General features: G+C 43.2%; 1 protein-coding gene across 3 annotated transcripts in view; it reads right to left on the bottom strand.

Moving 5' to 3' along the window:
* Positions 1-20,437, bottom strand: part of khsrp (KH-type splicing regulatory protein) — a 58,446-nt gene that overhangs the window by 12,998 nt on the left and 25,011 nt on the right. For 2 of the 3 annotated variants that reach the window (XM_080216716.1, XM_080216718.1), the window contains exons 3-14: positions 18,786-18,824; positions 17,310-17,346; positions 16,571-16,620; positions 15,243-15,314; positions 14,243-14,257; positions 13,535-13,592; positions 12,283-12,454; positions 10,405-10,503; positions 8,926-9,030; positions 5,100-5,202; positions 3,929-4,029; positions 790-937 (exon numbers count right to left, since the gene is read on the bottom strand). In XM_080216716.1, the coding sequence (XP_080072842.1) occupies positions 790-937; positions 3,929-4,029; positions 5,100-5,202; positions 8,926-9,030; positions 10,405-10,503; positions 12,283-12,454; positions 13,535-13,592; positions 14,243-14,257; positions 15,243-15,314; positions 16,571-16,620; positions 17,310-17,346; positions 18,786-18,824 (999 nt within the window). The remainder of the gene's footprint in view (positions 1-789; positions 938-3,928; positions 4,030-5,099; positions 5,203-8,925; positions 9,031-10,404; positions 10,504-12,282; positions 12,455-13,534; positions 13,593-14,242; positions 14,258-15,242; positions 15,315-16,570; positions 16,621-17,309; positions 17,347-18,785; positions 18,825-20,437) is intronic. The other variant, XM_080216717.1, reaches the window with a different exon arrangement.

Below are 20,437 nucleotides of genomic sequence, written 5' to 3'. Positions count from 1 at the left end.
AGATCTCCCCTCATTCTTCTAAACTCTAACGAGTACAAGCCTAGTTTATTCAGCCTCTCCTCATAGCTCAACCCCCTCAACTCCGGTATCAGCCTAGTAAACCTCCTCTGCACTCCCTCCAGGGCCAAAATATCCTTGCGCAGGTGCGGCGCCCAAAACTGCACACAGTACTCCAGCTGCGGCCTCACCAATGCCCTATACAGCTGCAGCAAGACCTCCCTACTTTTATATTCAATACATTTAAACACAAGCACTGCAGTTCCTTCATCCATAGCACCTGCTACTTCCTCAAACTGCTCCAATAAATTGGCTAAACAGAATTTCCCTTTCACAAAACCATGTTGACTCGGCACGATTGCCCTGTCAGTCCTATTTCCACCCCTCTTTTTAAATAATGGAGGGTCATGCACTATTTTCCAATCTAATGGAACTATTCCTGAATCTAGAGAATGAACTCACTTAAATATTAACATGAAACAACAAAATGGCTTTCTTTTCACTCAATTTTGCAGACCGAAAAACCATTTCCAGGAAAACTCATCTTTATTGCAAATGTTTAAATGTCCTTCCCACGTCATCTCCTCTGCCATCCTCATCTTATCTCTCCCACCCACATTTCCAACAACCCACACTTCCTGCTCATTCATCTATCTCACCCTTAAACCTCCTGCCCCTCCCTCCCCATTCCAACCAGTTTCCTTCCTTTCCCCCATCCCCTCCCCTCTCAGCACAGATACACACACACAGTCCAAGCAAAGGGATTTGCCAGAACCATCACAGGCCACCTACCTCTGCCGATAACTAAACCACACTTGTGGCTGGGGACTGAGAAGGCCATCTCTCCTCCTGGAGGTCCCATTCCCCACGATCCTTGTCCCCTTCCTCTTCCTCGGCCAGGACCAGGCATTCCAGGCCCTGGAGGACCAGTTGGACCAGCCTATACAAGCACAGAATTTAACACACAAAATCAGAGAATAAAACATTAATATCCAGATCCACCTATGACAGTTCAGAAATATCTACTGGGGGTGGGGGTGGGCAAGGACTTCCTCAAATGAATTTGCCAATTCATAAGAACAGCAGTGAAACCAAACATTAAACCTGACAATCAAAGGTAAAAAGGCTGTTCAGCGTCTCGAGCCCTCTCTGCCATTTGATACCATCATGGTTGATCTGATTGTGGTCTGAACTTCTCTGTCTATCCCCCTTCCCAAATCCCCACCACCACCACCCTTCAACTCTTTCATCAGTCTAGAATCAATCTAAGTCAGCCTATGACTGAGCCTCTAGCACTATCCGGGGAAAGAGAATTCCACAGGTTCACGGCCCTCAGAAAATTCTCATCTCCATCTTAAATGGACAGATCCTCTCAGTATCCACCCTATCACGTTCCCTCAGGATCTGATGTGTTGGTAAGGTCTGCTCTCATTGTTTTCTACAGTGGATACAGGCCCAGACGATGCTAACAAAAGCTATTTGCTACATCCACTGTCAGAAAATTCAGCTCAACAATCAAGCAACAGAATGAAGAGGATTGGAGCTGGAGAAAGCTGTTCTCTATCCCCAGGTTATCAGTGCGTTTCCCAGGTCCCCGCATTGAAAAAGCTGCAGATTCTTCAATTCTACTTCATTCTAGCAAGAAGAGGTGGCCCTTCAGCCCCACTGCACCATTACATTAGATGCAGAGATGCCAGCATTGGACTGGGGTAAGCACAGTAAGACGTCTCATAACACCAGGTTAGTTTTTTCTTTAACCTGCTGTTGAGAGACTTCTTACCATTGCATTAGCTCATGGCTGACCTGCACCTCACTCCAATTCCCTACTGCTGATAAATATTGAAATCATTAAATCTTAACAGAAATCTATCGATATCAGTCCTGGACGCTGCTCAACTCTCCCCTGTTGTCAAACAAAATGTCCATGTTTTGAGAGTGGGGCACTGGTGAATTCTCAAGCCAGCAGATAGTTAACTACATTGACCAGTACAGACAGCACGGTGGTACAGTGGTTAGCACTGTTGCCTCACAGCTCCACGTTTAATTCTAATCAGGGTGACTGTGTGGAATCTGCATGTTCTCCATGTTTGCATGGAATTCCTCTGGTTTCCTCCCACAGTCTAAAGATGTGCAGGTTAGGTGGACTAGCCATGGTAAATGCACAGGGTTAGAGAGATAGGACAGGGCCTGGGTAAAATACTCTGTCAAAGAGTCAGTGCAGATGTGATGGGCTGAATGGCCTCTTCTGCACTGTAGGGATTATATACTGGTCTATCCCAGCTCGAGGGAACACCATTCAAGGTCCACTTCATCCCTCTCGCTGACATGCTCTGCTGGAAACGGCATAAAAATGCATAATGCCAACAGCAAGAAACAGCCAGCAGTGAGGGCACTGATCCAACAGGTTTTTCATCAAATCCCTGCAGTGCAGAAGTAAGCATATTCATATGTGCGGAGAAAATTGGAGGGACAAAGCAAACTGTAGACGTTTCAAACGACTCCCACGCTAACCATACCTGCCACATGGCATGACAAGTACCTGGAAAGATTGTGGCAGCACCTTCCAGCCATGGTTCAATAGCAATTCACACAAAATGAAATGAATTTAACATCATTAACAATGGTCAAACAAAAAGCTAAATATTGTATCTACAAAACAGAAAAGGCTGTAATGTTGAAACTGAATAAGGAGCGCAAATGTTTCAGAGTGAGAAAAGATCACTGATCTGAAACATGAACCCAACCTTCCTCTCCACAGATAATGACTGATGTCAGTATTTCCAAAAGTGTTTACCTTTTAGTTATTTTACTGATCTGGGGATGACACGAGTGTAATAAATCCGACTGCTCAACTGCACGTCTTCCAAAACAAATTCAGGCAATTCCGAAACTGAGACAATATCCTCCAGTTACTGCAATTTAATTCAACTTGTGCTATTTGCATCCCAAAATAATTAAGCTCTTGATTTTCAGGTATCTATCTTTGCTCAATCATGTGTGGGTTTATGCAGCCAAACATCCGTACTCTTACTTCACCATTACGGAAGTTCAAATTACCTATTTTCTTTGGAATGTTTAAAACATAATGGAAGTGCAAGTCTAACCGCAAAAATATTCCTCACGTACACCAACGGGAAATATAAAACTTTTCCCCACACAGACCCACCTCACCATTAGACAAGGTTGCCAATTTTAGTGAAATTATTCTTGGCGTGAGAACGTCACTCGTGGATAGACCACTCACAACCCATCCGTCAGAGCTGGATTGAGGTCCAGTCAGACCTCAGGAGTTTGCCATGGGTGACGTCACTAAGCTAGGTGCCCCACACAGGCACTCCCAGGCTGCCCCCTTCATGGTTCTACACGTACAGCACATTGCACAAACTTGAAGGTGTTGTGCGGTGAAATAAACAGGCCACGCACGAAGAAAACCTTAAAGGGATCAGAAGTCACTCGCTCTGAAAGACATCAGGCTGTCCCCAGCTGATTTTAACTGCAAAATGGAGCCTTGGGGGAAGATGCAGATATCCATTTTGTCAGAACCCTATGAAGTAGAGGCATGAAGGATGAAACATGCATAAAAGGAGCAGCTTATACAGTAGGTTTCACAGCATGGAGTTCACTGCAAAGATTCTCAAAGTTACCTTGCAATCCCAGAAAGCCCAATTTGATACAGTTTAGGACTGCAGTTTTATTTTGTGTTACTCATTCCTGACCCCAGTTGCTGTGCAAGACTCTGGCTTCAAGTGCCACACGGATGCCTGACCAAGGAGGGCCTTTCTGCTGTGCCCCTCCTTTGGTGGGGGGGGAAAAACGGGCAAATAACTAGAGGCCGTCACTGTCCTTGGAGCACTCACCACCTTCAGGAGCGGAGAGTTATGGGGAGAAAAATCAGTAAGGAAGAAAGTGAGAACAAAAGTCTACTCCATACCCGCACGTTCTGCAGAAGGTCAGTAATTATTTGTGCAGCATGCTGGCATCTCTCTGGAGGCCCCATTACATGCGCTATCTTATCTGGCGTAGACCCATCATCTACGGGATGAAAAAAGGAGAAGGACTTTATTGAAAGGTGAAAGTTAGCAGTTCCAGAGCAGCCACAGCGTGCATTACAGAAATCAGTCCAAATGGAACAGACAGCACCTGAAATAATGAACCAATTTCTCAAAAAAACCCCAAACATTTCAGTAAGGGGAGTTAGAGAACTCATTCTGTCACATTACCCTTACTGCTGGTATGATATTTAATTGCATTCTATAGGTGTAATGTTACTGATAGTGCTACAAGGCTCGGTGCACTCCAGACCTTTAACATCACGGCATCTCTGAGGAAGCAAAGGAGGAAATCCATTTCTTCCTCCATTAGGTCTCTCCATACAGCCATTTCCTGACGGTGGTGGGAGAAGAAAGACGATCTGTTCCTGGGATAGTGATTGAACTAGCTTTCAATCTAACTAACTAGCTTTCAACTAGCTACAAGGTTGACGGTGCAGGCAAGATCAGAACAAGCCTGCACCGCCAAGGAGAAACCCATTCATCACTGCTGCGTTACCCTTCAATACTCAAATCACCACCTCTTTGGAATTGTGCCCTCAAAAATAAAGCACTCTCCAGAATGTGTGTTAATTTGATGAGTTCTGCTCATAGTTAATCTTCAGCTCCCAGTCATGTAGCTGGAGAAGGGGGAAACAGGGGAGAAGAAAGCAAAAATAAAAAGTCATGCCATGAGATAGGAAGGTTATAGGAAGCCTTTGCGCCTTAGCCACCCAGGTGTTCCTGGTTCTACATGGTATATAATTGAGGATGTTGGACACATTGCTGTGACTCTCTCCCCCTCTGGAACTATTTCCCAGGCAGTATCACAGCTGGGAACAATGTCTCCTCGCAATGGCAAAAGCTTGCAGAAGGTTGGGCCTGTAAAAAAGGTTATCCCAGGTGCCAACAGGAGGGTGAGTTTGTGCAGTCCAATCAAGTGCCTAATCCAATACAGGGCATTTCTCATTGTAGTGGACTCCAGTCACACCCAGTGCTACATTTTAACATCTGGAAAGCTCCAGGATTTCAGTTTAGTTTGTCTGACACCCAATGCAGGCACTGGGGACTGACCTGGTTTGAACTGTATTCGGACTCCGGCATCATTCTGTATTTTCTTAATCATTTCTCCACTTCGTCCAATCACAATTCCCACAGAATGTCGTGGCACTGGTACCTAGAATTTCAGAGATTATGCAAGCGGGTCACAATACAGAACACAAATCCCGTCAACTTTCTCCATTACTATTTCCCACATTCACATTTACAATGGAAATTGCTTCTGTAAGCTAGTCACGGTATTTACATGTTTTCCCACTGAGGTGTCCAGAGATCATCCAATGAGCCCATTAACCTCTACAGAAAATTGCAACTAAAATTACTGACACCAATTAAACGCCTCCAAAATAGAAAGAAAACAGCAAGTATAAAAACTGGCTACAGTGGGTGACCAAACCCAAGTTACAGCTCATTGGCACAGCCTGCAGGAGGTCTCAGTGAAACAGCACTCACTCTCCAGCAACACAGAGGGTCCATTCAAAGTGGAAGACAGAGAAAACAGATTTGTACTCCAAAAAACAAGAGCCCACCTTATTTAACAAAGGAATGTCGCAGGGGAAAGGAGCATCATGCAATTGGCTAATATAATTTGCCCCGAATCAGACAGCAAAATATACAATTTAATATCTATATAAATATTATCTATATATAGTGCATATTGGTTTAAAAATGCAGGCTTTGGGTTTGATATATTATTGTCACATGTATTAACAGTGAAAAGTATTGCTTCTTGCACGCTATACAGACAAAACATAGTATTCAGAGAAGGAAAGGAGAGCGTGCAGAACGTAGTGCTACTGTCATAGCCAGGGTGTAGAGAAAGATCAACTTAATGCAAGGTAGGTTCATTCAAAAGTCTGACAGCAGCACGAAAGAAGCTGTTCGAGTCGGTTGGTACATGACCTCCCAACAGAAAGAGGTAGAAGAAGAGAATGGCCAGGGTCCATGGGGTCCTCAATCATGCTGGCTGCTTTTCCGAGACAGTGGAAAGTGTAGACAGAGTCAATGGATGGAAGGCTAGTTTCACATGTGCCTGGATAATATCAAACCTCCTCTGTTAACTGCACCATTGCAAGCCCACCCTACCCTATTCTCTGGGTTTTCAAGCAGTAGATACTGCAGATCATGAGCGGCATGAGCCAGCAGCAGACATTAGAATAATCACTCAGATCACCCGACAGCTTCAAGTTTCAAGGTGTCCAGATCACCAACAACCTGATCCTGGATCCTCCATGCTGGTACTCAAGTTAAAACTACAAAAGGTCGTGAAAGTAGCCCAATCCATCACACAAACCAGCCTCCTGTCCGTTAACTCTGCCTACACATCCCGCTGCCTCGGGAAAGCCAGCATAATTAAGGACCCCATGCACCCCCGACATTCTCTCTTCCACCTCCTTCCTCCAGGAAAAAGATACAAAAGTCTGAGGACGTGTACCAATTTGAGAACAGCTACTTTCCTGCTGGCATCAGACTTCTGAATGGACCTACCTTGTATTAAGTTGATCTTTTTCTACGCCCTAGCTATGACTGTAACACTACACTCTGCGCTTTCTCCTTTCCTTCTCAATGAACAGTATGCTTTGTATCATGCGCAAGAAACAGTACTTTTAACTGCATATTAATACGTGATAATAATAAATCAAATCAAATAGAAGTACAAAGGGGTGCAAACACATGTCTCAAAAAAAAGTCCATGCAACTCTGCTGAATAGGTGCATTTGTAAGCTTTGGAGCCCCAGTGTAAAGATCAGCTGCAAACTCAGGCCCAGGTCACAAGGTCAAAGTTACTGAAACCACACAGAAGTTGGATCAAGCAAAGAGGAAGTAAGCCTGACCATACAATGACTGTACCCTGAAGTGCGCACAACAGGCAAGGATTGCTTTAGGCTCAACTGCTCAGGCCTCAATAACTCAACAGGCTGTCAGGATTCTGAGAAAGGTGGTTTTGACTGGCACCCATTTATAGAACACAGAACATTACAGCGCAGTACAGGCCCTTTGTCCCTCGATGTTGCGCCGACCAGTGGAACCAATCTAATGACCCTCTAACCTAAACTATTCCAATGTTATCCATATGCCTATCCACTGACCATTTGAACGCCCTTAAAGTTGGCGAGTCCACAACTGCTGCAGGCAGGGCGTTCCACGACCTTACTACTCTGAGCAAAAAAACTACCTCCGACATCCGTCCTATAATTACCACCCCTTAATTTAAAGCTACGTCCCCTTGTGTTAGCCATCACCATCCGAGGTAAAAGGCTCTCACTGTCCACCCTATCCAATCCTTTGATCATCTTGTATGCCTCAATCAGGTCACCTCGTAACCACCTTCTCTCCAATGAAAATAACCTCAAGTCCCTCAGCCTTTCCTCATAAGACCTTCCCACCATACCAGGCAACACCCTGGTAAACCTCCTCTGCACCCTTTCCAATGCCTCCACATCTTTCTTATAATGCGGCGACCAGAACTGTACGCAATAGTCCAAGTGCGGTCGCACCAGAGTTTTGTACAGCTGTAACATGACCTCACGGCTCCGAAATTCAATCCCTCTACCAATAAAAGCTAACACACCATACGCCTTAACCTTATCAACCTGGGTGCAAACTTTCAGGGAGCTATGCCCACGTACCCCGAGATATCTCTGCTCGTCAACACTACTAAGAGTCCTTACATTAGCCCTATATTCTGTACTCCTGTTATTCTTACCAAAGTGAATCACCTCACGCTTTTCCATATTAAACTCCAGCTGCCACCTCTCGGCTCAGCTCTGCATCTTATCTATGTCCTTCTGCAAACTGTAACATCCATCCTCACTGTCTACAACTCCTTCGACTTTGGTGTCATCAGCAAATTTACTAATCCATCCTTCCCCACCCTCATCTAGGTCATTTATAAAAATGACAAACAGCAGAGGCCCCAAAACAGATCCTTGAGGTACACCACTTGTAACTGAACTCCTGGTTGAATATTTCCCATCAACCACCACCCCCTGTTTTCTATCAGCTAGCCAATTCCTGATCCAAACTGCTAAACCACCCTCAATCCCATGCATCTGCATTTTCTGCAATAGCCTACCATGGGGAACCTTATGAAATGCTTTGCTAAAATCCATATACACCACGTCAACTGCCTTACCCATATCCACCTCTTTGGTCATCTTTTCAAAAAAAAAGGTTTGTGAGGCACGACCTACCCTTCACAAAACCGTGCTGACTAATCAATTTATTTCCCTCTAGATGATTATAAATCCTATCCCTTATAATTCTTTCCAAAACTTTGCACACAACAGAAGTAAGGCTCACTGGTCTATAATTCCCAGGATGGTCTCTACTCCCCTTCTTGAACAAGGGCACAACATTTGCTATCCTCCAGTCTTCCAGCACTATACCTGAAGCCAATGACGACATGAAGATCAAAGCCAAAGGCTCTGCAATCTCCTCCCGAGCCTCCCAGAGAATCCTAGGGTAAATCCCATCCGGCCCAGGGGACTTATCTATTTTCACACTCTTAAGAATTGCCAACACCTCCTCCTTATGTACCTCAATCCTGTCTAGTCTAAACCACAGCCACTAAGTGCTGGCTACACTCGGAGAGTAATGTCAGGGGAAATGCTGAAAGAATTGGCAATCCAGAAAATGGGCCTCTGCTCCATGGAGGAATTACCCATCACAAGATTACAGCTCACTAAGTCACTGTTTCAAGTAGTTATCCCCTTCAGAAACAACAGAATGCAGTCAGCTAATGAACTGTAGATGGCCCGCTGAGGTTAGTACAAATTAAATTTATCATTTTCCCTGATCGCCAAAGGCAAAGAGAGAAAAATAGACATTTCAGACTTACGTCTAAGCCACCGACTCCACCAGCTCGATTGCCAAACTCATTCCTGTCCCCAAATCCTGCCTGGTCACGTTCGTGCAGAATCTCCATTACCATGTCTCGTGCTTGCTGCAATAGTTAACAGCAAATTAAGTTAACCTCACAAACAGCAGACACAATCAAAGCAGGAATAGCGCACTGCCAGTGGTGGATTTGGAGTTTATTCTAGAACTGGCTGATTACTTTATCGCCATTTCACCAAAAATCTAAGTGCCTCCTCTATATTGGGTCATTCTGATAGATGAATGCACCAGTCTGAATCCAAAGCACACTGCTTGCGTACCGAGGCAACAACAGCTGAGGCTGTGTGCTTAGATTGAGAGTGAGGGGAAATCTCAGACAGCGTGTCAACGCCTGATTTGGAGAATGAAAATGTTCCCGAGGATGGAATTTTTAAAAATGTTTCACTGAACAAGGGTTCCCAAAGACTGCTGGCATACTGTTTTCATTCTCCTTTCCTTTTGGTATTACATTTTCTAATTTGAATGATAATTGTATGCTGCAAACCTTTCTGGTGCATAGCAAACGTAAGTAAATGTGACACTTTATGAGCAATCCATTCAGTTGAGAAAAACTGGGTATGCTGTGCTACTGAAAAGATTGGGAACCCCTGAACTAGACACAGTGGTTTGCACTGCTGCTTCAGAGCGGCAGGGTCCCAGGTCTGATTCCCGGCTTGTGTCACCGTCTGTGCGCGGTTTGCACTATCCCCGTGCCTGTGTGGGTTTCCTCCCACTTTCGGGGTGTACTGAGCCGAACAGGAGCCAGACGGTGGTGGCTAGGGGAATTTCATTGCAGTGTTAATGTAAGTCTTACCTGTAACGAATAAATAAACTTAAAAAGACACTAAGTCCTGTTTCCATGCTGACTACAGGCAGTTAATAAACACCCTCTTAGCCCTGCGGTTCATTCAAACCCAGGGATGACGTCTGTTAAGATAAAACCTAGAGGGGTTGGGCAGTCATTCAGAAGCAGAGAAGGCAGATTTTTGGAGGGCAGGTTGATGCTGTACAAGAAGGGGAATAGCGGAGAGAGAGGAAAAATCATCACAAAGCATGGCCATGATGGCAGGTTGGGGGGGCAGCAACTTACAGGGGCAAGGAAGCTATCAGTATGTCTCTGGAGGACATGGTAGGGGAGAATGCAAGGGAGAAGGAAGTTGATATGATTAAAAAGTTGGGACATGGAAGTTTTGCTTTGGTCAGCATGGGGAAGAGGGAAACAGCAGAGACAATCTTACTGACAAAATCCTCACACCAGTCAGTGAAAATGGAAGAGGTGTTTAAGGAGATGGCTGGAAGTGGAGGAAAGCAGCCCAGGATATCAGCGTTTGCCAAGAAAATCTTGCAGCAGTGGGTGGAGTTGGCAGAGGCTCTGGAGACAGAAGTGGCGATCACGGCAAATAGATGGTGCAATCTGACTTCAGATATACAAAGCTCATACCTGGACTTTAAAAGGGTCACCAATAATTCGGAGCGGTTTATCTACATTAGCATTTTGTGAACCATCTTGGATTAAAATCATCTTCACTCCTGCACGTTCCTGTTTATAAAGAATGCAGAACCTTTAAGATTAGAATATGAAAAAAAAGACAAGACTAGTAGCATCCCTGTTGATAAAATTGGGAATACAAATCCTGATCTAAAAGCCAGCAGTCCACAAAGTTGATTACAATTTCTGTATTTGCATCAGCATGTTCTGCTGGAAGGATTACATTTCTTTGGGCAATTCAGTGCCCTCTGCAATTAAATGGAGTGCAGCACGTCAAGTTTTAATATACACCATTCTACCTGCAAACTAGAAGTGTAACACACTTTGCTCACAAGTCTTAGTTTAAAAACCCAAAAAAGGCATTTAAACTCCAAATTTAAAAAGCGCTTCAAATTTGTCATCAGGCCCTTCATCGAACACTCAAACAGCATACCAAAGCAAAATGCTGCTGATATCGGAAATCTGAAATGAAAACAGGTAATGTAGGAAATACTGAGCGTGTTAGGCAACATCTGTGCAGAGAGCAACATTAATTCTTTGCGCCTGTGCTCGTTGGAGTTTAGAAGGCTGAGTGGTGATCTTATAGAGACATATTAGATAACGAAGGGGCTTGATAGGGTAGACGCAGAGAGATTCTTTCCACATCGAAAGGAAACAAGAACTACAGGACACAGCCTCAAAATAAGAGGGAGTCAGTTTAGAACAGAGTTGAGGAGGAATTTCTTCTCAGAGGGTAGTGAATCTCTGAAATTCTCTGCCCATTGAAGCAGTGGAGGCTACCTCGTTGAAAATGTTTAAGTCATGGGTAGATAGATTTCTGATCAATAAGGGAATTTAGGGTTATGGGGAGAGGGCGGGAAAGTAGAACTGAACCGCTTTCAGATCAGCCATGATCTTATTGAATGGCGGGGCAGGCTCGAGGGGCGAGATGGCCTACTCCTGCTCCTATTTCTTATGTTCTTTGTTTCAAACTTTATCTGTTTTCCTCTTTGAAGTAATCCAGATCTCACTACCAGCTTTACTAGGATGCTACCATGACTTGATGGTTTGAGTTATAAAGGAGAGATTGAATAGATTGGGACATTTTTCTCTGGAGCGTTGGAGGCTGAGGGGTGATCTTATAGAGGTCAATAAAATAACGAGGGGCACTGATATGGTAGGTAGTCAACATCATTTCCCAAAGGTATGGGAGTCCAAAACTAAAGGGCATAGGTTTATAGTGGGTGCAGGGGAGTGAAGATACAAAAAGATCCATACAGAAAATCTTTTCACACAAAGGGCAGTGTCTGGAACAAGCTGCCAGATGTAGTAGTAGAGGCAGATACAATTTTGTGTTTTAAAAAGCATATAGACAGTTACATGGGAAATGGGTATAGAGGGATATGGGCCAAAAAGATGTTACTCTGGCACAGTCTGCTGGGTTGACAGGCCTTTCACCTTCCCTCCATATATGGACTGTCTCTTCTTGTAAAACGTCAATACTTTTTAGGATGTCTATCAATTTAAATCATGATTTGCTGTTGTGTAAACAACTAGCGTCAGGAAGCTGGGCTCCTGATTATGAGCAGTGACAATTCACTTAAATGATCATTTGGCCCAACTCTGATTCTTTGGCTTTAGACTGCTGAATGGAACTAGGAGCGAAAGGCAACTATCTCATTCAACAAGAATGTTCTGAACTGGTTCCTGTCTGAACCTAAACATCATTAGGATTCCCCAACCCATTCTATTGGGAACTTGGATTTAATACAGTCATCTTTCAGATATCTTGACAGGATCATTTGGACTTTAACCCATCGGGTTTCTTTCTCTTCTTCACCCCGCCCGTACCTGAAGTTGTTTGATGGTCTCTCCACCTTTGCCAATAATTAGTCCAGCCTTTCCCGCTGGAATCACTATCTCCTGAATGGATCCATTTTGGCCGTTTGTGGTATCATGGGTCTGACCTGGAGTCCCACCTCGACCCCGAGACACGATCTCATCCAGTAACATTTTTGCTGTCCTGTAAATATAAACCACATGAATGCAAGTGGCATTGCTCAAAGCATTTCACTGCTATTCTAATTACTGAAAAAGTGTTAATCCTTGGGAAATCCTACAATGATCTTGCAGCTCCATTACAAAGGAAGCTGCAAATTGAAAGAAAACCCTCAATTGTTTAAAAAGGAGATAATATTCTACACCTATCTGACGATATGTGGCATGAGGCTGAATTCATGAGAGCATGAGGCTCTCATTAAAGGAGCCAGGATTCTTTCCTGTAGCAGACTAGAAATATTCCAACAGTTCTGAAACTTAGGTTTTGCAGGGAAATAGAATTTCTGACAAACAAGTAAAGCAAAGTTTTGCTGAAGATTTTCCACCGGCTTCCAGATTCACCAGTTTTTCTGATGATTACAACAGCACGGTGGTTAGCATTGTTTCCTCAGCTCCAGGGACCCGGATTCGATTCCTGGCTTGGGTCACTACCGTGTGGAGTCTGCATGTTCTCCCCATGTCTGCGTTAGTTTCCTCTGGGTGCCCCACTTTCCTCTCACAGTTTGAAAGGTGTGCTGGTTACGTTCATTGGCCATGCTAAATTCTCCCTCAGTGTACCCGAACAGGTGCTGCAGTGGGGCAACCAGTGGATTTTCACCCTAACTTCATTGCAGTGTTAATGCAAGCCTACTTCTGATACAAATAAATAAACTTCAAAAGAACTCAAATACAGCAAAGATTTCTTCTCAAGCCAGCAATGCAAGTCTATTCCGGAAGGCATTCTGATCTTTACACCTTCAGCCTCTCCCCTTCCTAGTTTGGTTAAAGGATTCCACAGGTTCAAAAGCAAAGCTGTTATTCTTATTGAAGGAACTCAATTAAGGTGAAAAGGCCTGGGGAAGGGAACCCAGTTGTCCAACGGTGCCTAACCTGTCTGTCCAACCTGACTGCCTAATCGTGCTCCTTTGATTGAGACCTAAACCTAACAACACCCAAGGGTAGGACTTGGAGAGGGGCACTGCACTGCCTCATCTCTAAACACTGTTTCTGCTTGTGGCAACAGAGCAGGCCCGCACTTAACTGCAACTGGGGGATTTGTACTTACTGAATTGACTCTGAATTCCCGGTCAGCGAGACACATCGTTCCGGCAAACCTCCGCTCTCTGTGGGAAAACAGGTTCTAGTTAAGTGTATTTGAAACAACTTCCCAGCACGATGAATAGAAACATGCTCATGGAAGGAGAAAGAAATGAACAGGCCTTTAAGACTTTTCCACAGAAGTAGTTCAAGTCTGCCAGTTTGCTGAATGGGCCACAGTGTAAACCTCCACAACCACAAGATGGAAGATTAGAATTTAGAACAAGGAATTTGCAACTGGTCAGAAGTCACAATTCTTTTATCACATTCATGTTTGTCCACGACTGCATCAGGAATAAACTCGATCTTCCTAAGTTAACAAGTGCAGCACCCACTATGTTTAAAGTCATTAAACACCAGTTTCAGGCTGCAAACTTAAGCAGCATTTGGATTTCTGATGCAGTAAAGCTCTTTTTGGAGGCGATTCAATTGAGCTGTAACCTGCTTGTGACAGAGGGAAACTATTGCATACTTTCAATTCGCAGCCTGCAGTTCTTGGAAAGAAAATTGATCAAATATTTCTTGTGATCACACCTGGATTCAAATCGACTTTACAAAAACATGCTGCAAATCCATTTTTTTTGGCTAAGATTGGCAGATCACAAAGAGGGAAAGGTAGGATGTAAAAGTGTGCATGTTACACCACATATCAAACACAAAACGTAGTCATACTCACCATCACTATTTGGCCCTGAGGAAGAAAGAAAAATTACAATTTATTTTGATTTCCACCAACACAAGCTGTTGGGACCAAATCCTGAATAGCTTTTGAAGCAACGTAGCCAATGACCAGAATGAGATCCACGAGTTACTCTATCAACCACCTCACACCCCACCTCAGCTCGCCCCCTCACCCCAACCCTCCAAAAACCACCCCCCCAAACGCCTTGAAGAATATTTTGCTTCAAGGACAGGAGCTGGATGAGAGAGAACCATTTTTGAAGGGAAGAGCAAGGATACGGCACAGTCTTGGCATTGGACATTGTTTCAACTCAGCTTTGATCCAATTAATGTTGAGGACACGTTACAATTACAACTGACACACACACAATTCCTTCACTCTGGTTTAGTTCGAAAACAATTCCAATCGTCAGTTACATCGACAGGTACGTGTTTGTTATGGTGCCAACAGCTTGCTGACATCGCAGCCAATTGATTCAATCTTCACAGAGCAACCTAGGCAGGAAGCTTGGGCCAATTATTTGAGCACTGAAATCATAACCACTGCGCCAAAATATGTCCTTGCTCGACATCTGCTCCCAACCAAAGGGAATGGTACAGCTGAAACTGGAGCCCTGCTAACCTCTCTACAACTTAATGAGGCAGTAACTTTGACTATGATGCACGAATCACTGCCCAGGCTGAAATTAACTTGTTTAGTTGTTTAAAACAAACCTCTGCTATCTGAGGCAGAGCTGCATACATTAAGCATTCAGGAAAACCCCACAAGCTATTCATTCAAGCAGTTCTACGTTTATCTTTGTTCATCAATTCAACTAATAAGAACATCAAGCCCAGAGATAGCACAACAGCTTGAGAATTCACCTTCCTCACACCTGAAAAGATATTTACTTTAACCTTCAACGCTTGCAATCGACTTTTAACTGTCAGAAAAGACGGCAATGTGGATTGTCAAATTTTTAAAGGGTAAACAAACAAGATTAAAGTTTAAATACCTGGTGCAATCTGTACTTTGCAGCCAGACTCCTGTTGTATTCGGTTTATCTGTTCCCCGCCTCTTCCTATAACTAAAACAAACCAAGATTTCATAATTTGGGCAGGATTACACCACAACATTATGCCTTGCTCACCCAAATACACTACACACGGATTTGGAGCATCTTTCATTGCTGTCAATAGTACAGATCGATATAACGTAGTGACAGTCTTTGAAATCAAACCACCTTAATAAATCTAATTGCCAAACTATTAAGTGAGCACACGTGTTACTACAAGTAACAAGCAGATACATATGCAAGCATAACAAGACAGTAACCCCCCACAGCCTCCACAAAGCACATCACCTCCAGCCTCAAAACGAACTGTAGCACATCGTACACCCTGAGAATCTCTGTTTCCTGTTACAATTTCCTCTGTACACCCCACATCTGCTGAATGCGTTCCCATGTATGATTCCACAGATGGTGGGAGACCTTCAGTATCTTGCCCTAAGTGATCACTTTGCATCAGTGAGACAGGAGAGCGTTGAGGGATTTGTGGGATGCCAAGTTTATGCAACAGAACAACTCCATGCTCAAAATGTTTCCGCAGGACGTTAGACAGTACAAGTAGGAACCTGTTTTAATTCTCTACCCTCAATTTATAGGCCTTGGGAACAAATAGAGCATCTTCCAAGATTAACGTAACTGCACAGGGCTGGGTCAGCTGGGACCCCCTCACTCTGAAATGGGGCTTCACACACCAATAAATCTAAGTTACGGGTTCACACAATATAGCCCACCTGCTGATTTGAAGTATTAAAGCACTTGCTTATGAGGTCATTATTGTGGGAATTACCCACCTAGCTGTTTAATCGATTGCCCCACTATACTTGAATACACTTAAATGATCTACAAAAAGACAGGGACAATTTTGAACAGCTATCATGTGTTTTGGTAGAATTGAAATTAAAACACGAGTAGCAAAGATTAAAAAAGCAGTGTGAGCTGCACCATGTTACACACCAAGTCAAACAAGTTTAAACGATCTCCATGTCTTTTTAAATATTGGACACTCCCACATATTAAGGTACTGCATCAGTTCTACAGTTTAGACTTTCAGAATAGAGATAAGCTACAAAACTAGCTTGTTAGAGGCCAACAATAAAAACAGGGACCCCTTCTGTGCAGATGCATGGGAATTTGGTCAGGACATCAGCTGTCTGGCCTTATGAAGAAGGGTTAGTTGGACAAGGTATTGGAGTCGATGCCTTGCCTTCAGCAATATGAGGATTAAAACTGAAATTAAAAAAAAAAATTCGCTCATTATTCTAGCATAAACTTACCAAGACCAACCATCCCATCTGGCACTCTGTAATCCTCTGTGAGGGTTGCCCTGGAAAAGAAGATAAATGCCAAAACCAAACAAATTGACAGAAACAGAAAGCACAAGAGAATCCCAAGATTCACTCGCCTCAATTTTCCCTTTGGAAAAAAGGGTTTATTAGCTCTTGGGTCGTCAGATATGAACCAACATGCCACTACTACTTCATGGCGTCCCAGTCTTAAATAATGCCTTATTGAACATGCTGCATACATTAATACTTGCAGTACTATATCACTGCTGACTTACGGTAACCACATTGTCCACGTCTCCAATTCTAAACTATTAAACAATTTACCTTTGAGGAAAGGAGCTTAAGCAGCTTTTTTCTCTTTGTTTCCGTCCCTCCTGAAGGGTCTGTCTCTTGCAGCTCAGCTCCATAGGTGACTGACAGCCTGCATACCTCATTGCCACGTGCATCACATGCAAGTTTTGATTGAGGGGGGGGGACAGGCTTTCAGACTCTAGATATCCATGTCCAAGCTTCTGGGAAAGATTGCTGCACTGTGACCACCAAAAGGGCTCCAGACTAAACCAGAGGCTTGTGGTGTCTCGGTGCTTTTGCAGCCAGGATCTGCTGACAGCACAGACAGGGGATTGAATGTTGGGACATCTTGATGGGCCTGACTTGGAACTCGACTCCATCTCTGGCCCATGAGGGGAAAGCTCCATATTTACCTTCAACATTAAGCTCTCCTTACCTTTGCTGATGTATTGCTGCAAGCTGAGCTCCGATTGCTAGGGAAGAAAAACAGGGAGCCAGTTAAGAGAAAAATATAATCTTCCAATGTAACATAGCAATAATAAAATTCAAATACACCTGTGCCATAAATGTGAAAATTAAATTTATTCAAACTCCTTCAGCATAACCACACGAAATGTTCATCAGTTTGACTTGCTCCTTAACACAGTAAGCATCAATTCATTGCTAGGCACTTAAACATCCCATGATAGGAACATCGATTAAACAGGGGAAAATGACCAGCTATGTACCGATTAGAAAAGACATCAAATATTACTCCAACAAATCACACAAACGGCAATCAAACTGATGTTAAGTCAAAGCCATAGATTTGATGCAGGAGCATGGGAATGTTGCAAATAACCAGGCTGCCAAGAAACTGAGTGACTAATTTACACTTAAAGCTCGTTACTGTCCACCACTGTCACTACATTTTGCTCCTGACACCATGAATCAAAAACACTTGGTCTCTGTAAACATACTGAAACCACAATGCAGAAAGGGAATTTCTCTTTCACCAGTTCACAGAAATACCAAATCAATCGTGAGTCAAATGGCTGGATTCAGTGCAACAAATGGAGAAGCTTAACACAAAATTAACACTTCTAGTTTACAAATGCCCAGGCTGACATTTGCTGACACGAGTTGGAAAGTGACCTTTAGAGCACCTGTCTACAAAAATCTTTATTTTAGAAGCACCATGTTATGGGACTCCTTTCTGCTCAGCAGATGCTATGAAAGTTCAACAGTGGAAACCTAATTCCATTTAAGCTCTCTGTCCAACTAGTTCTTTGATATTCAACCATCATTTTGCTTTGTTCAATCGGAAATGAAGCACTTTCGTCATGGGATCTTTCCAAAGGCACCAAGGTAAAAACGTTCAAAAAGTAATCCCTGGAGGCCATGGTAAATGTACACCCGTTATGTGACTGCATTTATTTATCCAAATGTCACACAAGTAAATCACGAAAATCTAATTCTCAGGCTGAAGTGTGACAACTGAACATCTTATTCCACGGAAGCCAGTTTCAAATATTTTAGCAAAGTGTTCACTTGCTGATTATTGAGAAGACCTCAAGGCAGCACAGCAGTGCTGTAAACGAGTTTTTTTCCTACAGTAATCAGCCAACATACTTGCTGCCAGGTACAGTCTGTGCAATGCTTTTGTTTCATAACCTGAAACTTGCCTCACCCTTACTCTGATCCTGAGTTACGCAAACATTCGCAAGCTTCAAATACCCTGTTAACAACCCAACTTTCAAAGAAGGGAATTGCAATTCAGTGTGATAACACCATGCAGACAGATCCATTGCTACAAGTGTGAAACAGCTGGCTATGGTACTGTGACCAGGAGACTTCACATCTGTCTCAACTCCCAGTGACAAATCAGATCAAATCATTTTTTGTAGGTGTAAATAAGAAGTAGACTACTTACGATCACTTTGTGCTGCTATTTTTTTACTATCAGGCTGATCTGCAAGAGAAACAAAAAGGTTTCTTTTTCACACTTCACAAGGAATAAATCACTTCAGCTGTTCAGAATGTCAAAAGCACTCACGTCATCTGCTGCCCCATTACTGAAGATGTTCTTCACACATTTCTTCACACACCCCCACCACTCCAGTATACTGCACACAGCAGTGTGGAAGCGCTGATTTAATATTCCCAGAGTACCGTAAACATTGACACATTTGCCATCCTGCTGCTTCCAGTAAACAAGGCCAATATCTGGTCCCCCAACTTCATTTGCAAACTGCTAATTTAACCGAGATGACCAAGGCCATATTCGCAACACTAACAAGTGCAATTCTCCAAATTGTACTTGTTGATTTATAATTTAGGATCCGGGGATTTGTTATTGCATAAAAAGGTCTCTGCTTACCACTCGGGTAACCAGGGCCACAGTTTACAGAATATTTCAAATTCCATTATTAGATTAAACTCTGGGATCAATTACAAATGTCCCTTTACCACTGAATTCAATTTACATCATTACCAGTATTAAAAAGAATAAATAGCAAGATCAGTTGGGAGTTAACAAATATTTAGCAGTCCTGCCTGAGATTCTGGCAGGGATGTGAGCTGCTTGAGATAGGTTGGAGCTTTGCAAGTACCGAGGAAAGAGACACTGAAGCGGTGGGGCTGCTGGGCTTCAGCCGCAAGATCCTTTGGTCTGAAACAGTTTGGTCAATGCTGAGTGCCAACTGGCACTGGGTATTTGGGAGGGGGGAGAGTGGGGGTGGGACAAGCCTGAGAACACCCAGGTCACCGAGGGAGGGACATTAGGAACAGCTTTCAGCTTAATGTGTCATTAAATTGACGACAACTCAAACAGGCGTTGTGGCAATGTTGACATATAAAAATGAGGTAATGGTAATGCTGCAAACCAGTTTTAACAGCAGTGATTTGCCCATGATATGGCCCAGTCAGTTGGTTTGAGAGAGAATATGGATGAAAGAAATGGAAAACCTGCCCTGTGGTGTCAGCTAGTGGGTGGAAGTTGCAATTACACTAACTGTGACCAAAAGACATTGCATTGGGAATACTTATGTAGTAATGTGACAATAAACATTCGAAAAAGATGAAAAAAATCAAACTGGAAGTTCTGATGGCAAGAATTAAGCACCCTACAAAATTTAAAAACATGGACAGAGATGCTTCATAATGGATGGTTATTGTGTTAGAACACTTGTATGCTGAACCTAACTATAAATTGTTACTTTAGTAAGTACTAGTAAGGAAAATATAGCTACAGCTCACTGTGTTTTAATATAGAAGGCCAACTTATGTTGAAAAACATTGATAAATTCTATTGTAATTCTGACTAACTGAAGCAATCAAATCCAGTTGTCAAGAGAATTGGACGTGTTGAGATGGTGCAAGACAAACAATGATAAGAAAGTCTTGTATTTTAATCTCTTGCATCAGCACATCCACAGAGTGTTCAAAACAACACTCCAAAGACCAAGCAAAAATAGTCAGGGAAAGAGCAACAGCCTCAAGGCTACAAGAGTGGTTTCAATTTGATATCTTAATTCCTAAACGTTTAATAGCTTTCGTATCAGTATCAAGTATCAAGCAGAGAGC

The sequence above is a fragment of the Carcharhinus amblyrhynchos genome, chromosome 33 (assembly GCF_965287045.1).
Source record: "Carcharhinus amblyrhynchos chromosome 33, sCarAmb.v2.hapA, whole genome shotgun sequence".
NCBI classification, from domain to species: domain Eukaryota; kingdom Metazoa; phylum Chordata; class Chondrichthyes; order Carcharhiniformes; family Carcharhinidae; genus Carcharhinus; species Carcharhinus amblyrhynchos.
This window is presented reverse-complemented; position numbering and strand designations above follow the sequence as displayed.